Source organism: Hyperoodon ampullatus, assembly GCF_949752795.1.
Source record: "Hyperoodon ampullatus genome assembly, chromosome: 19".
Taxonomy (NCBI): domain Eukaryota; kingdom Metazoa; phylum Chordata; class Mammalia; order Artiodactyla; family Ziphiidae; genus Hyperoodon; species Hyperoodon ampullatus.
Genome location: NC_136932.1, coordinates 6867616 through 6887371, shown reverse-complemented (window position 1 = coordinate 6887371; position 19756 = coordinate 6867616). Strand labels below are relative to the sequence as shown.

Genomic DNA, 19756 nt, shown 5'->3' with positions numbered 1-19756 from the left:
CTGAGCCTGCGCGTCCGGAGGCTGTGCTCCGCAACGGGAGAGGCCACAGCAGTGAGAGGCCCGCGTACCACAAAAAGAAAAAAAAATTAAAAAGACAAAATAGGGAATTCCCTGGCGGTCCAGTGGTTAGGACTCAGCACTTTCAGTGCCAGGGACCAGGTTCAGTCCCTGCTCAGGGAACTAAGATCCTGCAAGCCACACAGCATGTGCAAAAAAAAACCCCAAAAAGGCAAAAATAAGTTTCCCTTTTCTAATCTAATGCTGCTGAACTGTACATTTAGAAACGGTTAATTTTATGCTATGCATATCTTCCCACAATGAAAAAAAATGCCCCTTTCTTATGTCAGGGGACTGCGTAGAGGTGTTTATACCTGTGGTATTCCCTTCCCCTTCTCCACCTCACCTGTGTACACCCACTTAGGTAACTGGTATCTTCCTTATTTTATTGGCAGGATAACCTCATTGGCAGAATCTCAACTTCAGACCCGCCAACAAATTAAGAAACTGGAGGAGTTGCAGCAGAAAGTTAGCTACAAAGGGGATCCCATTGTACAGCACCGGCCAATGCTGGAGGAGAGAATCGTAGAGCTGTTTAGAAACTTAATGAAAAGGTAACTTAGAGTCCCTGTCCCTTTCCTCCATCACCCCCGCCCTCCACCCACCCTCCCCAAAATGTCACTGAACAAGAGATTGGCTGACTTCCGAGGAACAGGACAGGGACTGGCCCACTGAGTTGTGTGTGAACCACTACCCTTCTCTTTCCCTTCCAGTGCCTTCGTGGTGGAGCGGCAGCCCTGCATGCCTATGCATCCCGACCGGCCCTTAGTCATCAAGACCGGTGTCCAGTTTACAACTAAAGTCAGGTGGGCCACGGAACCTCCACTTCTGGCAGATATTGTATCAAGGGTCACTCTCAGGGCCAGAACAGAGTTGGTGGCCAGGGTGGTTCTGTATAGGCGTCGCAGGCAGTACCATGATGGATATGGAATTTGTTGGCATAATATCAGCTTGCTCTTTGATTCTCCTGTCAAACGCTAAAGAATGGTAATCTCTTTGAGGTTACCTGGGCATATTCCTATGATTCAGGCCCATTGTATTCCTAAGATTCCAGGCCTAAAGTCTTAAGCCATAGAATCTCCATCTCTCCTGCAAAAGAGGCAGAATAATGCCAGTTATTTTTTGTTCTTTGAGCCTACTTTTCCCTGAGGATCTTAAGGGAAAGAATAAAGCTTAGTGATAATAGAAGCTAAGAGGCCACCGGGCAGATGGGTGAGGGGCCTGCAGGTGGAGCGTTACTTTCACATTCAAGTCAGAACAGGTAAGCTGGGGTTTGCCGGTCTGCAGTGAAATTTCCCTCCTCAGAAAGGTAGTATGGTGTTAGGTTTCAGGTTTAATAGAAAGAATACCACCTGCAGAGCGCGTATTCCTGTAATATTTTTCATGAAATGGCTTTCATTATCCTTTGGTGAATCTCTCACAACTTTATCTAAGTTCTTAGTTCTTAGGCTTTCTTTCAGTCCCTTTTGGCCTGGTGCTTGACTTAAGGTCAAACCCAGCACCTGTGGGAAGAGGAATTTGGGGATTATGACTTACCTCTTTAGAATTGAAGAGTTAACGAATTTTATATTACTTCAACTAGAAGTTGCTGGGGGAGCCTAGTGACTTTTTTTTTTTTTAATTGGATGTTTTTTCTTTGCTCTGAAACTTTTTTTTTCTTTCTTTCTTTTTTTTTTTGAAATAGATTGCTGGTCAAATTCCCTGAGCTAAATTATCAGCTTAAAATTAAAGTGTGCATTGACAAGTAAGTACTCCTTATCTTAGCTCTTTTTTTCTTTTTTTCAATGAGGGACAGAGAAATGGGAACTTTGACAGGCATCACGTGAACTTAGAGGCTTTATCTTCGTTCAGAGATCTTCGTTTCTTTAAAAAGTTTTCAGAAGCCTTGCTGTGCATTGTCATTTATGTGCCTGAACAAAACCACGAAGCTAGCGGTACAGATTTGAGTTGCGATTGCTATTGTGACCTCGAGTTCCTCTTTTTCTTTTTTCATTTTTTTACTTATAAATGTAATGTATGCATATTATATAAAACTGAGACTATATGGGAAAATTGATTTTTGTTGCTGTTTCGCACTTTACCACATAATGGAATCCTCTTCAGAATTTGACAGTACCTTTAAAAAATTAAAATACACTTACCCTCTGAAAAGATTAAAAAAGAGAAAATGTAGGTGATATAATTGTTTATCTGGAAATTTCATGAAAATGAATTGGAAAATAGTTACTAATGAAATTAGGGACTTGAGGACGGTGGTAAGTTTAATAAATAAATAAATAAGCAAAAATTGATTACTTTAACCATAAATTAGCATCAACCAGTTAGAAATTATAATAGAAAAATGATCTCACAATAAGCAACAAAAATAAAAAATATATGGTGATAAACTTAACAGAAATATTTAAGACGTACTTGAAGGACACTGTGAAATTTTAGCGAGGAAGTGGCTTTTTAAAAGTGAGGCAATAAGTCATACTTCTGGATTGAAGACTTTTAATTTTATTATAAAGATGTTGATTCTTCCCAGTTAATATAGAACCAACCAAAACATGAATAGGATTTTTAAAAACTCTTGACTTGCTTTTCAAGTTATATCTTAGATGAAAAAAATAAGCAGAGATAGTTTTTAAAAAGGATTTGTTTATTTTTAATTGTGATAAACATAAAATTTACCATCTTAGCAATTTAAAATCTTGCCCCAAATGCTTCTTTAATATCATCAAATAGCCAGTTACTGTTCAAATTTACCTCATATTTTTTCTGTTTTCTTTTTATTTTTTTATTGATGTATGGTTGATATCAACCGTTTGTAAGGGTGCAGTTCAGCAGTGTGGAGTATATGGACATTGTTTTGCAACAGATCTCCAGAACTTTTTCATCTTATAAAACTGAAACTCTATATCCATTGAAGAGCAAATCCCCATTTACCTCTCCCTCCAGCGCCTGACAACCACCAGAATGGTGGTTCTTTTGCTATTCACTTTCCAAAAGAATTCTTTTAACAAATAAAAATTATGGGGGGTGGTATGGGAAGCTGCCTTGCCCAATATTAAAATGTATCACAAAGTTTCAGTTGCTAAATGAGTGTGTTACCAGGGCAGGAATAAACTGATCATTGAAGCAAAATCTAAAGTCCAAAAATAGACTTCAGGTTTATATAAGGAATTAACATACTTTTTTTTTTTTTTTTGCGGTACATGGGCCTCTCACCGCTGTGGCCTCTCCCGTTGCGGAGCACAGGCTCCAGACGCGCAGGCCCAGCGGCCACGGCTCACGGGCCCAGCCGCTCCGCGGCACGTGGGATCCTCCCGGACCGGGGCACAAACCCGTGTCCCCTGCATCGGCAGGCGGACTCTCAACCACTGCGCCACCAGGGAAGCCCAGGAATTAATATACATTTTAATTGATATCTTAAATTAGCGAGGGAAGGGTGGATTATTCAGTAAGTCGTCTTAGGGAAACTTGGTATTGGGGGGATTTGAGTAAGAAGTTAACTTTTCACTGTCCATCAGAATAAATTCTAGGGCTTCCCTGGTGGCGCAGTGGTTGCGAGTCCGCCTGCCGATGCAGGGGAAACGAGTTCGTGCCCCGGTCTGGGAGGATCCCACATGCCGCGGAGCGGCTGGGCCCGTGAGCCATGGCTGCTGAGCCTGTGCGTCCGGAGCCTGTGCTCCGCAACGGGAGAGGCCACAGCAGTGAGAGGCCCACATACCACAAAAAAAAAAAAAAAAAAAAGAATAAATTCTAGATATATCTTAAAAGTATAGGCAAATGTATAATATAATGGTGGTAAAAATGGCAACCAGTTTTGGAAAACAATTTGGCAGTTTCCTAAAAAGTTAAACATGTACCTACCCTATGACCTAACCATTCCACTCCTAGGTATTTACCCAAGAGAAATGAAAGCATATGTCCACACAAAGGATTGTACAGGAATCTTCATTAATAGACGAGTGTCCATCAACAGGTGAATAAACAGTTGGTGGTATATCCATGCAACGGAATATTATTCACCAACAAAAAGGAATGAACTATTGATACCCACAACACAAGGATAAATCTCCAAATTAATACACTGAATGAGAAAAGCCAGACCAAGAAAAAAACAGTACATACTTTACATTGTCATTTATATAAAATTCTAGAAGTGCGAATGAATCTGTCATGACTGAAAGCAGATCATTGGTTGCCTGGGGACAGGGGTGGGCGGAGTGTGGGATTGGGGAATGGGTCACATAAGGGCGTAGGGAAACTTGGGGATGCTGGGTATGTTCATTATCTTAATTGGGCTGATGTCACAGGTGTGTATAGTATACATATATCAAACCTTATCAAATTGTGCATTTTATATATGCAGTTTATTATTTGTCAGTTACATCAAAGGTATACCAAAAAAAATAATGTGAAAAAAGAAAGTAAATATAGGCTAGACATGAGGGAAAATTTTCTGATAACGAGGACTTTAAGTTCTCAAATGTGATATATGGGGAATTCCCTGGCAGTCCAGTGGTTAAGACTCTGAGCTTTCACTGCTGAGGGCCTGGGTTCAATCTCTGGTCAGGGAAGTAAGGTCCCACAAGCTGCATGGCCAAAATAAATAAATAAATAAATGAAAATGTGGTATATGGAAAGGTATCTTCTGAATGGTTTAAAAGTTGATCCATTTTAATCTGTAAACTCCTACAGAATGTACTGTTTAATAAATAGTAGCTGTTTTTCTAAAAGCATAAGTGAGTATATAGCAATGAGAAGGACTTTTTAAACGGAACTAAAATAATTTTAAAAAGAAAGGAAGACACTGAGAAATGGTGACTATATAAAAAATGAAATATTCAAAAACACAGGGAACACACTGGGAAGAATATCTCCAGCTACATCAATGGGATGCTCTGAGTTACAGGTAACAGTAAACCTCTGCAGAAAACCCAGTGTGGCTTAAAGAATAAGGAAATTTGCAACCCAGTTTAACTGGAAATGCAAAGTGAGAACAAGTGTCTGACGGTGAGATCAGTGACTCCATTGATGTCATCAAGGACCCAGAATCTTCCGTCTCTCTTCTCTGCCACCATAAGTGTCACTGGCATTCTAGGGTTCCCTTCTGGGTTGCTGCATGGTTGCTTGTGGTAGTTAAGGCCACTTGCCTCCTTGCTCATGTTCAGCTGAAGCTGTGGAATGTAAGTACAGCCTGAGAGAGAATCCTTCCCAATCTGATTGAGACAGTAAAGGTCCTGTCCTCACCCCTGGACTGCTGCACTGTGGGCATGCTCTGTTCTGGTGAGCTTAATGATCAGGATCCCGTGGAGGTGGGGATGGGAAGGATACCGGACGGAGTCCAGGTTCTGTTAGGAAGAGGGGAGTACAGTTCGGGTAGGCAGCCAGCTGTGTCCACTACTTCAGCATGTATAGGATTGTTAACTTCACATATAAAATGTAATTGAGTCATTTACAGAAATCCCCAGGAGAACAGCAGTTCTTCCATCAGAATAAATTACAGGTGTTCAAAGTAGACTTCTGAAGAAACTCAGGGCCTTTTTTATTACCACTGGTTTGTGTTCTTAACAGAGACTCCGGGGATGTTGCAGCTCTCAGAGGGTAAGTGCAGCCTGGAGGCTTCCTTGTGTTCCCGTTTAATCTAACTTTGTCCTCTGACCACTCGCTCACCTATGTGGTTGGTTTTTTTCTCCTGTGATTCAGATCCCGGAAATTTAACATCCTGGGCACAAACACGAAAGTGATGAACATGGAAGAGTCTAACAACGGCAGCCTCTCCGCAGAGTTCAAACACTTGGTACACGGGAGAAGCCTGGACTCACCTGCTGCCAGGGTCTCTGGCAGGGGGAGGGGTTAGGGGAGAGCCTCAGGTGACAGGGGATGCTCTTTGCTTTTCTTACAGACCCTGAGAGAGCAGAGATGTGGTAACGGGGGCCGAGCCAACTGCGACGTAAGTTTTGTTGGGGATGAAAGCCAACTATAGGAGAGTTTTCTTTGAGCAGGAGAGAAAAAGAGCCTTCTTACTGCCCAGAAGTAGAGACACCTGACCAGCTGCAGTCACCACAGGCCAACAGGACACATCAGGAGTCACTCATGCCTTGGAGTACTTGGGCTCGGAGCATTTCCTTGATTGTCCTGGGAGTTAGCATATCATTAAGGAGTGGAAAGTCCCTTGCCCACACCCACGTAGTGGAAAAGAAGCCTTCCACCTTGCCTGGGGCTTTCCAAATTCCCCTTCCAACTTCTGTGCGCTGACATGGCTTGGCTCAGCTTTGGGTGACCTGTTTTGGTCACTGAAGTGGGATGGAAGGTTTCAACAAATCCGAGTTAAACATTTTACCAAAAGAAAAAGAACAAAACAATACAAATCCCCTTATTTCTCCTCTGCCTCCCATTTATTCAGATTATTGGACTCTTAGTGTCAGGAATAAACTTAAGGGACTTCCCTGGTGGTCCAGTGGTTAAGAATCAGGGCTTTCACTGCCATGGGCCTGGGTTTGATCCCTGGTTGGGGAACTAAGATCCCATAAGTCACGTGGCGTGGCCAAAAAAGAAAACAAAAAGAACACACTTTAAAAAAAAAAGGTAAATGTGACCAAAAACTAGTTTTAAATATTTTTCATAAAACTGTGACACCCTATTCTTGTTCTGATATTTGTCCCCTGAGCTATTCTTACCCTCTTCTCTAGAGCGTAGCAGGCCTTTTGAAAAAAAAAAAAATTGAATTTATAATACTTGACAGCAGTTAAAGAGTGAGGTATGCAATGATACAAGAAAGTGTATGTGGCATATTTATTTAGGAAAAAAAGATGCAAAATAATTTGAGTAGTGTATTAGTATATTTGTTTAAAAAAAACTTACACTGTATTTTGTCTATTCATGTCTGCATTACAGAATTCTAGAGGAATATCTACCAAACAGTGCTGCTGTTCTTATCCAAGGCTACTCTGTACTCTCTCTGTAATATTTGCATTTAAACTGAACGTGTATTACTTTTGTAATTAGAAAAAGAGCATTTAAAATAGGAATTGGAATTTCTAATAATTCATTGGCAATTCTCATTCAAAATAATGTCACTATATTGCTGGTGGGAGTATAAGTTGTTACAGTCACTTTGGAAAACAATTGGGCATTATAAAAATGAACATACCCTGTAAACCAATAGTGCCACTCCCAGGATTTAACAATAGAGGAATCATTGCACATAGGTAGCAGGAGATGTGTACAAAATGTCAGAGCAGCCTGATTGTAAGCCCTAAATACAAACCAAATGCCATCAGCACTAGAGTGGATAAATGATCTGCAGTATAGTCAGGTGATGGAATACTGTACAGCTGTGAAAATGGAGAAATTGCAGGTGCACACAGCTACATGGATGTGAAAAGCGAGTCACAAAAGAACACACAGCGTGTGATTCCATATGTATCAGATGGAACTAAACAAACCAAACCACACATACGTTGTTGAGAGGTGTAAATGTGGTAAAACCATCAAGAAGAGCTAGGAAATGATGAACTCAAAAGACAAAATAGCTGTTACTTCTGCGGGAGGAGGCACAGGGGTGGATGGGGTTGGGAAGGTGCCCAGAGAACCTCAGTAGTGACTGTCTTTCCCTTAAACTGGGTGGTGGGTACGCAGGTGTTCACTGTTTGGTCATTCTTTGTGCTTTACCCATTTTATACATAACCTATTGGATCTCCTTAGTATCATAATAAAGCTAGTAGGAGGTCAGGTTGAGGACTACAGCACTGGAGAGTGATAGGGTTGAAGAGACCACGTGCTCCAGTTGTGTCTGTGGCCACCTGGTGGATTGCCCTTCTGGATGGTGTAGTGGTGGCGTCAGGACGGAATACCATCCTCTCTGAGGAATAGCGTCCTTCTCCTTCTTGTAGGCCTCCCTGATTGTGACTGAAGAGCTGCACCTGATCACCTTTGAGACTGAGGTGTATCACCAAGGCCTCAAGATCGACCTAGAGGTGAGTTCTGTGACAGAACTGGGTAGGGCTGCATGCAGTGGTAATTCAGGACAAGACTTCTTCTAGTTGAGGTTTTTACTCCAGAATGTGGAACGGTGACTCTTTGCTAAGCACTGTTTACTTTTGCTTCTCTTCCTCCCCCAAATCCTTAGTATCCCACCTGAGAGTAAAGTCTTGCCTGAGTGCTTAGAAGATACATGTCTACTCAGCTTTCAGCAAACTTGATATAAAAACTCATATTTAGACATTGATCAGAGCCGACTTTATAAAGTTTGGGCAAAACAGTCTTTCAACAACCAATGTCTTTAGTATACAGACAGTCATGGCATTTACATGCTCTTTCCCCAACCTTCTTGATCTTTAAATTAAAGATACACCGGAAAAAGCAGGAACCCTAGTCTTTGATCTGCTTAATGGGCAGGTTCAGCTTCGATTCGTGGAGGATGCCTTGCAGGTGTTATAAATGGGGAATCCGTGGACTGTGAGTCCACCGTGAGCAAGTTAGCTTTACAAGTTCCTGGTGATGTTCAGACAGCCGCCGAGTTCGGCATTCTTTCTGCTCTGGGTGTTGAGCTGACTCGGCCCCGCTCCTCCCTGAGGGCTGGAAGCAGGTGTGCTCCACAGCCTGTCCTTTATTCCAAACCCTGCGAGATATGCGTGAAGAGGTTTTGGAAGCCACGAGGGCCCTCTGCCTCCCCAGCTCATTCCACGCTCCCTCCACAGACCCACTCCTTGCCAGTTGTGGTGATCTCCAACATCTGTCAGATGCCCAACGCCTGGGCGTCCATCCTGTGGTATAACATGCTGACCAACAACCCCAAGGTGAGTCGGGCCCTCATTTTTCCTGAGGCTTCTCGGTGCCTCGGGGCTGTCACGGTACCTAGCGCAGCTCATCAGGCACCGCCCTCTCATCTAAAGGAGCAAATGTGTCATTTCCAATAGAACGTGAACTTTTTCACCAAGCCCCCAATTGGAACGTGGGATCAAGTGGCGGAGGTGCTGAGCTGGCAGTTCTCCTCCACCACCAAGCGTGGGCTGAGCATCGAGCAGTTGACAACGCTGGCGGAGAAACTCTTAGGTCAGCACTTTACCTCTTCTCCCCTCACCCTCCTTGGAAAAGGAATCTGGCCTATGGGGCTGTTCATTCAGAAAAGTTTACTGAGCAAGGTGCTGTGCCGGGGCCAGAACACATGTGCTCCAGCAGGTCAGGGAGTCAGGATACAGAGGAGGTGTGCATCCTGGGGGTCGTTTTTATGAGGCGGGAGGCAGATTTCTTTTCTCTTGGTGGCTGTCTCCCTCACCCTTCCAGGGTACTACTTTATCCAACCATCGGAAGATATTTTAAGTGCGTGTTAGAGCTAAATAAAGGCTTGGTATCCCTGTTTGTTTCTTCAAGAAACTGTAGGCTTGTTTTTAATTTTCTCCCTGGAAAAAAAGCCTTAGTAGAATGTTTTGTCTGCTACCTATGCTGTGTCCTATGCTGCCACCAAATGTGACCCTGTAACTCAAGCTGTCAGCTTCTTAGTGTGTGCTGCTGGTCCCCGGACCACCACACGAGGCTAGAAAGGGCAGCTGGGCTAAACAACAACTCGGGGCGGGGGTGTCAAATGATGGGGTCGGTGTGGGGCGGACGGGTGCACCATATGCACACAACAGTGGCAACATTCAAATACATGAAAACCAACGGTTTCAGGGTCTATCGTGGGGCAGTTGTGCACGTGTTCTGTCTGAAGAAATAAGATCTTGATTCAAAACTGAAAATTATACTACTTTATTATTTTTTTTCCTTCAGGACCTGGTGTGAACTATTCAGGGTGTCAGATCACGTGGGCTAAATTTTGCAAAGTAAGCAACTGTGTGAGCTCCGTGTGGCTGCCTCACGGGAGGGGGAGGGGGAGGGGTGCTTACCTGCTGGGAGGTCGTGGAGGACGCTGGGCCTGAAGGCCCTAGGCTCTTGGTCCAGCGGCCAGTAGCACCTGCCTGAGGCTAGATGGGCCTGAGGATTTTGGTGGCACCTCACCCCTAGGAAGGAGAAGCCTGGGATGGTGGTGGACTTGGCTTTCTCATTATTCTTTTCTCCAGGAAAACATGGCTGGCAAGGGCTTCTCCTTCTGGGTCTGGCTGGACAATATCATTGACCTTGTGAAAAAGTACATCCTGGCCCTTTGGAATGAAGGGTAGGTTGGAACTCTTGTGTCTGGCAGGGTGTGCAGGTGTGACAGGTCCCCCGCTCTCCCCGCAGGCCAATAGCAGGGCAACCCTCAGCCCAAATCTTGCTGTTGCTCCTCTTTGCCTCCAGGTACATAATGGGCTTTATCAGTAAGGAGAGGGAGCGGGCCATCTTGAGCACCAAGCCCCCAGGCACCTTCCTGCTGAGATTCAGTGAAAGCAGCAAAGAAGGAGGAGTCACCTTCACCTGGGTGGAGAAGGACATCAGTGGTAAGCTTGGCTTTTCCCCACCCCACCTGGTGGTGAGTGCCGCTGCCACCGTCGCCTCTGCTGGTTTCAGACACGTGCTGCCCCCTCGTGGGCAGAGATGGCCTCGCAACCCCCGCCTCAGACTTGTAAGGCACATTTGGGTGACTTCTTTTCTCTAAATTGTACCAGCTGGAGAACTGGTTTGCCAGTTTTGTTTTGCTGGCTCCAGGGACTAATATTTCCCTATTTAAATTTCATTTTCATCTCCTTTCTTTCCTATCCTGTTGATATATCTTATGTAAATAGTTATCCAAGTGTATTACCTGTGGCCCAGCTGGATAGCCTCTCCCAAAGCCAGCTGAACATTTCCCCAGTGCCAGGCGACTGGGCAGGATATTCAGGGTATCGAGCGCTGGGTTGGCATAAGCCTTTCCCCCTTGAGGGAAAATAAATCAGGTAGTTTTCTCTGAGATCACCTGAGTCTTCCCTTCCCATTTCCCCTGACAGGTAAGACCCAGATCCAATCGGTGGAACCATACACCAAGCAGCAGCTGAACAACATGTCGTTTGCTGAAATCATCATGGGCTATAAGATCATGGATGCCACCAATATCCTCGTGTCTCCGCTGGTCTATCTCTACCCTGACATTCCAAAGGAGGAGGCGTTCGGAAAGTACTGTCGGCCAGAGAGCCAGGAGCATCCCGAAGCTGACCCAGGTAGTTGTTGATTTTCCACAACAGCCATTTAGTTCTGGGGAAAAGTGGGAAATTGTAGGATCCTGGGAGGACAGATAAGGTAAATGCCTGAAGAGCCTGGTGATCTTTATTCCTCTTTCTGGGAAAGAACTTTGTCGTGAGTGCCTTTGGGGGTGGCTGATGGGGTTAGAGAGAGGAGAGGAATCAGTCACCAGGCTCTGCCCTACAAGAAGCACCAGTCTCAAGGGGGAAGCAGCATGCACACACCCAGCCATACCTAAAACACTGTGGAAAGAAAGCGAGGGCAGAATTCTCTAGAAACAGGATGCCCAGCCAGCACAGCACTTCTTACAAAGTAGATGCTGGAAGGTTTGCGATTCAGACTTCAGTCTAGCGTGTTTCCTTTTCCCCATCACGGAACAATGTGAGCAGCGCCAAGAGGGATGAAGAAAGGCTTTCTGGAGGAAATGAGCGTTAGCAGCGCTGGAACATGGTTTAGGAGCACAGGAGTGGTGACTGAAGGGGAAGCCAGCAGCTGGTGGGAGGGGCGTGGCATTGGTCCTTTGAATGTGCAGCTCTTGAAAATAAGATGTTTTTTTAACGTGCAAAAGTTACACATACATTTTCCACACTAAAGCCTCGCTCTCCAGCACCACCGCCAGCATGGAGGGCAGAGCCCCCTAGTCTGTTCCCGTGGGCGTCTGGGGCTCGGACACTGGGTTCTCTGTCCAGATCCTGATGAGAACACTATAATTTGCTGTTCTTTGTTTTTATTTACGTTTTCTTAATCACAGAGCCAGTCGTGGTTTAAAGGGATCCTTTGAGGTTGGCTTCCCTGCCCCAGTTGCTTTGGTACAAAGAGCTCTCCCACACACAAACACAAACTCACCAGCTTCCTTCCCACTTTTTCACAGGAGTTCCCTGTGAGGGATCTCTTGGGGTGAGAAGAACTGAGACTTGGAAGAGGGAGTTGGGGCTAATTGGCAATTGACTTTCCTTTTTCCTTTGTTCTGGGGTTGAGTCTCGGCCACACTCTAGGCGAGGGTAACTCTCACTTCCTGTCTGCCCCTTATCTCTCCTCCCACGTTGTGCTTCGGTTGGGAGATCTGTTTATCAGCCCCCATCACACTACCCTGTTCCTTCTGCAGAAGGCATTTAGGTCCAAGTGCTGGGCCCTTGACTAATTTTGCTTTCAAGGTCCAAGTTCCAAGTCTGAGGCTGCGCCCTCCCTCAAGCCTCCTGTGTGACCTGGAGGCAAGGCCCTTTCCTGCCTGGAGGCCTCAGTGTTTCCTCAGGGCCAAGACGGCAGTCACAGGAAGGGAACTAATGACTTGAGTGCTTGTCTGCCTCCTGGGGCTGGGTGTGAACGTGGCAAATGGGTCAGCAGGTGTGGGGCGCCGGCGGGCTGCATGTGGGGTCCTCCAGAGTTGAGCAGCTGACCATTTCCTCTCTGTTCCCATCCTGAAGGTTGTTTTTTTTTTTTAAAGTATGAACCCATTTTTAGAGAGCTTGTTAGTTGCTCCGAGGCATGTGGGATCTTCCTGGACCAGGGCTCAAACCCGTGTCCCCTTCATTGGCAGGCGGATTCTTAACCACTGCGCTACCAGGGAGGTCCCTCATCCTGAGGGTTTTTATTGTCTCTAGGAGATAAATCTTGTCTCTAGGAAATAAATCTATCTCCTAGATTATCTTCCCAGGACTCTTCCCTCTTTCTTACTCAGAAGCTCACACGTATTTCCTCATGGCTTGAGGGAGACATTCCTCTGTAGAAATGACAAATTCCTTATCTTACAAATTAGATAAAGTGCATTTACAACCTTGTGCGGAGTCATAGATCAGCTTTTAGTCTTAGTTCTCCTTTGCTTCTACTGTGGCATCTCAGGCCGAAGGTGTTTTTCTCAGCAACGTTGATCACTTAGGGAATTAAACCCTTTTCTGTCTGGGGTGTTAGCTCCCCTCAGGCCTGGGCCAAAATGGATTGATAAGACACCAGAACCCTGCTTCGATAGCTTCTTTGGATTCGGTACTGAGTTAACCTATTTCTTGGCCAAAAATAAACTCAGATGGGAGCCTAAGGGCCCCTCGGCAATGCCCTTTCTCAGGCTGTCATTGTACCTTCTGATCCTCGGTTTCACTGTAAGCCCCAAGCTTTACAGCTGTGCTTCTCTCAGCCCACCCCACCCTGCCCCGTGCCTCCTAATTGGTTTGTTCACCTGAATCCCCCAAATTCCATGCCAGTGTCTCCAGGGCTCTTTGACCTCTTGCTGTAAGCATTTAGCACTTAAACTTCATTTATTTCGGTCTTCACATTTCTAACTGTAGAACAAGAATCATAAATGACCAAGAGGGGCCCCTCCCTCTTCCGCCTCCCTCTTATTTTATACTCGAGAGAGAAAAGCCCTTGGCCGGATCTCTTAGCTGTTGAAGACGTAAGGCCTCCTGTCACCCAGTCCAGAGCCATCCTCCCCGTGGAGGGGCTCTTCTGTGAGATGTAGTTATCCAACTGGAGAGTTACTAATACCCTCACCGAAAAATGTAATAGAGGCAGATGAGTGCTGATGGGAACAGAAGGGGTCACCCTCAGCTTTGGAACTGCATTAGCCGTTTCCACGTTCTCTTAAAGACTCGGTGACTTTGGTATCTGAGCAGGACGTGGTGCCCAGACTGCGTGGGCTCAGTCCTGCATGCGGGGAACTCAATCTAAGAGATACAACCAGGCTAGAATACAATCCTCAGTCCACATACAGGCAGTTAAAGTCTTTACATGATCGAGGGTAAGAATGAGCACAAGGCTGGAGCTCATCTGAGCTCAGGCGGGACCAGGGTCGGCTGAAAAGTCTCAGGAAGGTTTGAGGGGAAGAACCGAGCTTCCAGGTGCAAGCACTGGACCATCAGAGTATACAGTGAGGGAGGGCAGCCCTGAGGGGAGACGGAGGTTCCAGACAATCTCTGGTCAAGGATGGAGTGAGTTTCAAGTCAGCCCTGGGGAGGCAGCCGGCTTCCCGCTGCCTGGTACCCAAGAGTGGAATCACAATCAGTAAGCCTGAGTTTTCTTCTACCCAGGTGCTGCCCCATACCTGAAGACTAAGTTCATCTGTGTGACACCGTAAGTGGCTTCCCTTCCCAATTTTGCCTCCATTTCTAATGTCCTCAGTTATCCCTGGGAACAGGACACCGGGTGAGAGTTCTCTTGTGAAGGGTTGGAGCCCTCCGAGCTATGTTCAGTACTCAAAGTGACCTCGTGTGTTTAAAAAGCTTGAGCTTTTATTTTTCTGTTGGAGACCAGAGTTTGATGGCTTGTGTGTGTGTGTTTTGTTCTTTTTTTTTTTCTCCATTGTGTCTTGTCAACCCGGCCCTTTCCCCTCCTGCTGCTCCCCATTTCCTACAGAACGACCTGCAGCAATACCATTGACCTGCCGATGTCCCCCCGCACTTTAGATTCATTGATGCAGTTTGGAAATAATGGTGAAGGTGCTGAACCCTCAGCAGGAGGGCAGTTTGGTGAGTATCTGGTTGCCGGACTCTGTCCCTGTGAGGGAAGTCAGTCCCCTTGGTGTGATGCTCCCACGTGCACAGCCAAGCGAGGGGCACCTGGATTGGTAGAAGGAGTTCTCGAACAGCGCTATCCTATAGAAACGCGCACCCCCATGCCAGAGTAAATTTTCTAGCAGCCACGTTAAAAACAGTGAAAAGGAACAGGTGAGGTTAATTTTACAAATGTATTTTCTTTAGCCCAGTAAATCCAAAATAGTGGCATTTCTGCACGTTAGAAAAAAATGAGTGTGGGATTTCCCTGGCGGTCCAGTGGTTAGGACTCCACGCTTGCACTGCATGGGGCACGGGGTCGATCCCTGGTCGGGGAACTAAGATCCCCACAAGATGCACGTGCAGTGCAGCCAAAAAAGAAAAAGAAAAGAAAAGAACAAATGAGGTTTTCTTTCGTACTAAATCTTTGAAACCTGCCCCGCATTTTATAACCACAGCCTATCTCGGTTGGGACTAGTCACATCCCAAGTGGCTCCAGGCTGCTGCGTTCAACAGGGCAGCCTTAGAGCTTCTGTAAACCTGGAGAGTTGGGAATGAGTTAAGGTAGGAAGGAGGCTGAGCCCTTCCAGAAGGGAAGGGAGAGAATCTGGATTCTCTGACCCCATCTTGACGACCAAGGGGCAGGGGCAGGAGACTAGATGGCAGTGGCAGCCTGAGCCTCTGTGCCCCGAAAGGCTAGGGGTGTGGGCCCCGCCAGCTGTAGGGCTCAGGCGACTGAACTGGCTCTCCCTGTGTGTCCCCCCAGAATCCCTCACGTTCGACATGGAGCTGACCTCGGAGTGCGCTACCTCCCCCATGTGAGAAGCCGAGGACAGAAGCTGCAGAGAGAGGTGACAGAGGCACCGACCCGTGTTCCACCAGCCCTTAAACAGCCCAAGCCCAGATCAGCTCAACTCCCAACTCTGTGGTTCCAGATTTTTTTTTCGTCTCTCATTTCGGTTATCTTTGAGCAATCTGGGCACTTTTTAAAATAGAGAAATAAGTGAATGTGGGTGATATGCTTTTATCTAAATGCAAATAAGAATGCGCTCTCTGAGGCTCTGATCAGGGGGTGTGGAAGGGGTGGCGAGAGAGAGAAAGAGGAAATGTCTTTTTTTGCCCCCCTGCCCGCCTTTCTCAGCAGCTTGTTGTCATTGTCAGACAAGTGCCTCTGGTGCCAGCGGCATCCCTCTGCCTATTTCTGTAAGCTGATGCCACAGCTGTCTCTAGCTACATCCTCCTGGCATTGCACTTTGAACCTTGCTGACGTTCAAATAGAAGATAGGACTTTCAAAGCCCCTAGGTTTCTTTTTAAACTTAAAAAAAAAAATGTTTTTTAAAGGGCAAAAAAACACTGTATCAGCATAGCCTTTTCTGTATTTAAGAAAACTCAGTTAATTTCCTCCTTGGTGCTTTAGGCATTCAGCTTTCTTCAGGCTGATAATTTATATAAACCCTGACATGAGCTTCAGATCCAGCCCTTAACAGACATCTGAAGATGTGGCTTGGCCTTTGGTTTTCATATAGGAAGGTTGAAGGAGACCCTAAACGTTTTAGACTTTTTTTGATAAAGTTTTTATTTTCCCCTTTCACCTACTGGCCTGTTAGTAGGTGAGGCTGGGCAGAGGGGCACTTTCAACCTGCTCGCCTTTCCTCCCCGGACTCCGCCCCTGTTTCCGAGCCTGCGTGGTTTCTGTGGGTGCCTTCTAAGGGATGGGATGATTCTTCCTCTCCCCCAGTTTACCTGAGCCCCTCTTGTGGCATGGCTCCTTCCCATGTCTAAAGGTCCCTTGTCCTGTTTGCTTTAGGCATCCTGGTCTCAGGACCTCCTGGAATAAGAGGGAGAGAGTTACAGGTCGAACATGAGTCAGACTGGGGGGCCCCAGTCAAGGGTCTAGTTGAGCTCAGGGAATATGGTTCTTATCCCAGCTTCTTGGTGATTTCCTGCGGCACCTGTAATCACCTCTTCACTTGGTTAAGCCAGGGGCAGAGGCTTAGTGATAAGCTCGAGGTCTGTCCCTCACGTGAGGGAGTGTACACCCCAGCCTACCCCCAGCGCTGGTGACCGTCTCCTCCACATGGGGTCCCCGCGGTGAGGCAGGACAACTCGCGTTTTCTGTGCATCTCAGAACACTTAGCAGCGTGAGAGGTGGTCTCTGATATGGGGCCTCCTCAGACCCAGAGGCACGGCCAGATTGGGTGGTCCGTAACTACCTTGTCTCAGTCGACCAGAGTTTCTAGGGAATGCTATGCGTTACACCCAAATTCGCCAGTTTTTGAAGGAAGGGGACGAGACCTTCTCTCCAAGACAAACAGCGGTTTGATAGGTGGTACGGAGTAACCTCCCTTTAGCCACACTCTCTAGATCATAATTAGCTTAATTCGAGGGACCTCGGGTGAGGATCCCGGCTTCGCTGGAGCAGAAACTAAAACCCCGTGGCTTTTAGGTCGCATGTGTTTCTGGTTTTAACCCTGATTGTAGCAAAAGCCCTGAGAGGAGCCGAGACTTGTTTTGGCCCCTCATTTAAAAAAACCCAGTCCTCCAGGACCTGCCTGCCTGACCCCTGCCCAGCCTAGAGATTCCCATGGATGCCTGAGCTACCCACACGGTGGTTTGTGAGATGCTGTCCTGACCACTGCACTCAAATTACAATGTATACTTACTTAATAGTGTAAAAATTTATATTATTGTGGGGTTTTTCTTTTTTTTTTTTTTTTTTTTTTTTGTATATTGCTGTATCTACTTTACCTTCCAGAAATAAAAGTTATATAGCAACCACCTGCTGGCACGGCAGCTCTGTCTGGCTGGAGGCTCGGGGTGGTCCCACTTCCCCTGCTTCAGTTCTGAAGGGGTCTTACAGGCTGAGCCTGGGTCTTGAGAGGAGGTGGTTGACCCCAGCCCCGGCCTGGTGGCCTTAGCCTCTCCTGCCCGAGTAGACACAGGCCCGCCTCTGGGGCACCGAGCGCCTCCTATCTTAACATGAGCCGCCAGCCTCCAGCTCAGGGATACCTGGAGGAGCCAGGGGTCTGACCCCTCCCGCACGGAGGCGGCTTGAGTGGAGGCCTTCCCGCCGCCTCTTCCTGCCCTCCTCCGCCCTCCCTCCCGGGGCCTTTGCAAGCCGCGGTGTCCTGTCTGGGGTCAGATAAGCTACCTAAGGGGGGTTGGGGCGCAGACACTCCCACCACCCCAGGCGTCCCCTTCCACAGTTGGCTCCATTATCACTTTCTCTTCAGTTCGCTCCGTGGGGATGATCGTCAACACTTAACGGGCCGCGGCTGCGGGCCCCGGGCCGTGGGTGGTGATAGTTCACAGACCGCGGCGCCCACTCGCCTGGCTCCCCCTCCCCCCGCGCCGACACCATGGAGACGAGCGGGTGCGGGAGATACGCGCCGCCTCCCCCTGCAGAGATGCAGCTCCAGATTAGCGCGCTCCGGCTCGGCGGCTGCCTCCCCTCCCGCCCACCCCCGCCAGCCCCGCGCCGGGCCCCTGCGCCTCTCCCGGCGGGCTGCGAGCCCTTCCTCCCTCGCTTTGAGCCCTGAAGAAACCTTGTCATAGGCTCTTGTTCCCCGCCCCCGCCCGGGCCCTCGGCGACAGCCCCTGGATTCCCGATGCCAATGGGGCCAAATGCGGAGACTGTCCTCCTCTCGCCCCAGCCTCCCTCCCAGGCTCAGGCCGACCGTTTGACGCAGGGACAGGGGGATGGTGCCACCTGCTGGTCTCTGGGAAGAGGCCAGGGGAGGAAGGACCGTTGTGAGGCTCCTGCAGCTTCCCCGCCATCTTCCATCCCGAGGGGTTGAGGATGGTCTGGGCGCTGGCACTCAGCTGCCACCTTGGAGACTGCTCATAGCAGCAGCTGATAAGGACAGGCAGGGACCAAAGTTCGCCCCCCCGCCCCCCCGTAACTCCTGCCCCATCTTTTCCCAGGACCTCAAGTTCTCTAGTCTTCTGAGAGGCACTGAAAGTACTGGGGTGGGGATGGCACCCTTAAAACCACAGAAATGGGAGCAGACTGGCAACTTCAAGCTACACCTTAACAGCACCAGCTACGCGGAAGGAGAGGAACAAAACGACTCCAGCGGTCCCCATGACCCAGGAGCCATTCCAGCAAATCTATGAAAAAAAATATTTTATTCAAAAACACTGTTTACACAAATGTGTAGCCTTTGTACAAAGAACAAAAGAATCCTGCTTCCCGTCCCCCCCTTCCTCGGGAGATGTTTCAACCTGGGACTCCTTCCACTGTCAGCGGCCCCTGGCTGCGGGTGGCAGCTTCAGAGGGAGGGGGGAGCCTGTGAGGTTGGGAGCGAGGCCTTCGCAGACCACAGCCAGTTATGCAACTGTGATGAGGCCTATTCCAGGTTCTGCCTCCCAGCAGAGTGGGCCTCGATCATCTTTTACCCCTCCCTCCAAACTCCACAGGCGAGCTGCAAGCCCCTGATGCTGCCTCTTGCTGCAGGTTTTTTCCAGGAGGGGTTAGGGGATCAACACTGCAAGTCCTGGGCCTCCTGTTCACCACATCCTAGACCAGTCCCTCCCCCACCCCCACCCCGCACCTCTTCCATAAGTAAGCAAGGTTGCAGACAGAGAGGCGAGGAGAGAAGCCTGGGGCCAGATGGAGGGAAGGGGATATGGGATGGAAAAAGCCAGAATGTGGGCAGCAGCATTATACACTCGAAGCTGGAGCCCCTTGGCTGGGGACCAAGAGGCCAAGAAACTCCATCCTCAGAGCAGCTCTGACAGGCCCGATGCAAAAGACCCATTGCTGCCGTGTTAGGGACATGACCGCGGATGGCCTAGATAAGCTCTCAGTTTCCAAAAAGCCTGGAGTCCATAGTCATTAGATAAAGTATAAAATATCACTCAAAACTGGTCTCTTGGTTCTTCCAACCTCCATCCTGAGGGGAAGAACCAAGAGACAAACGTGTGTTGCTCTGTACGCGAGCAGATGCACGTATATATATGCACACACACTTGGGAGGCAAAGCATCTAACTCAGGAGTAAAACTTGAGCTTAGAGACGTGACCTGTCTCCTTTCCCTTCTTGAGTAATTCCATTCAAATAGCTACTGAGCAGGCAAAGGCTCTGGCAGGA

General features: G+C 47.7%; 1 protein-coding gene across 10 annotated transcripts in view; it reads left to right on the top strand.

Annotated features, from left to right (window-relative positions):
* STAT3 (signal transducer and activator of transcription 3) overlaps positions 1 to 15675 on the top strand; it is a gene marked incomplete at its 5' end in the record, with an annotated part of 28693 nt that extends 13018 nt beyond the window's left edge. For 2 of the 10 annotated variants that reach the window (XM_079726363.1, XM_079726368.1), the window contains 16 exons: positions 453 to 611; positions 771 to 863; positions 1742 to 1801; positions 5620 to 5649; positions 5752 to 5845; positions 5951 to 5998; positions 7941 to 8024; positions 8748 to 8846; positions 8967 to 9102; positions 9817 to 9869; positions 10107 to 10201; positions 10324 to 10463; positions 10950 to 11159; positions 14202 to 14244; positions 14527 to 14639; positions 15430 to 15675. In XM_079726363.1, coding sequence (XP_079582489.1) covers positions 453 to 611; positions 771 to 863; positions 1742 to 1801; positions 5620 to 5649; positions 5752 to 5845; positions 5951 to 5998; positions 7941 to 8024; positions 8748 to 8846; positions 8967 to 9102; positions 9817 to 9869; positions 10107 to 10201; positions 10324 to 10463; positions 10950 to 11159; positions 14202 to 14244; positions 14527 to 14639; positions 15430 to 15485 — 1513 coding nt within the window. In that variant the 3' untranslated portion in view covers positions 15486 to 15675. Of the gene's footprint in view, positions 1 to 452; positions 612 to 770; positions 864 to 1741; positions 1802 to 5619; positions 5650 to 5751; positions 5846 to 5950; positions 5999 to 7940; positions 8025 to 8747; positions 8847 to 8966; positions 9103 to 9816; positions 9870 to 10106; positions 10202 to 10323; positions 10464 to 10949; positions 11163 to 14201; positions 14245 to 14526; positions 14640 to 15429 lie in introns of all 10 variants that reach the window. The other 8 variants (XM_079726362.1, XM_079726367.1, XM_079726364.1 and 5 more) reach the window with 7 other exon arrangements.
* Between the last annotated feature and the right edge of the window lie 4081 nt (positions 15676 to 19756).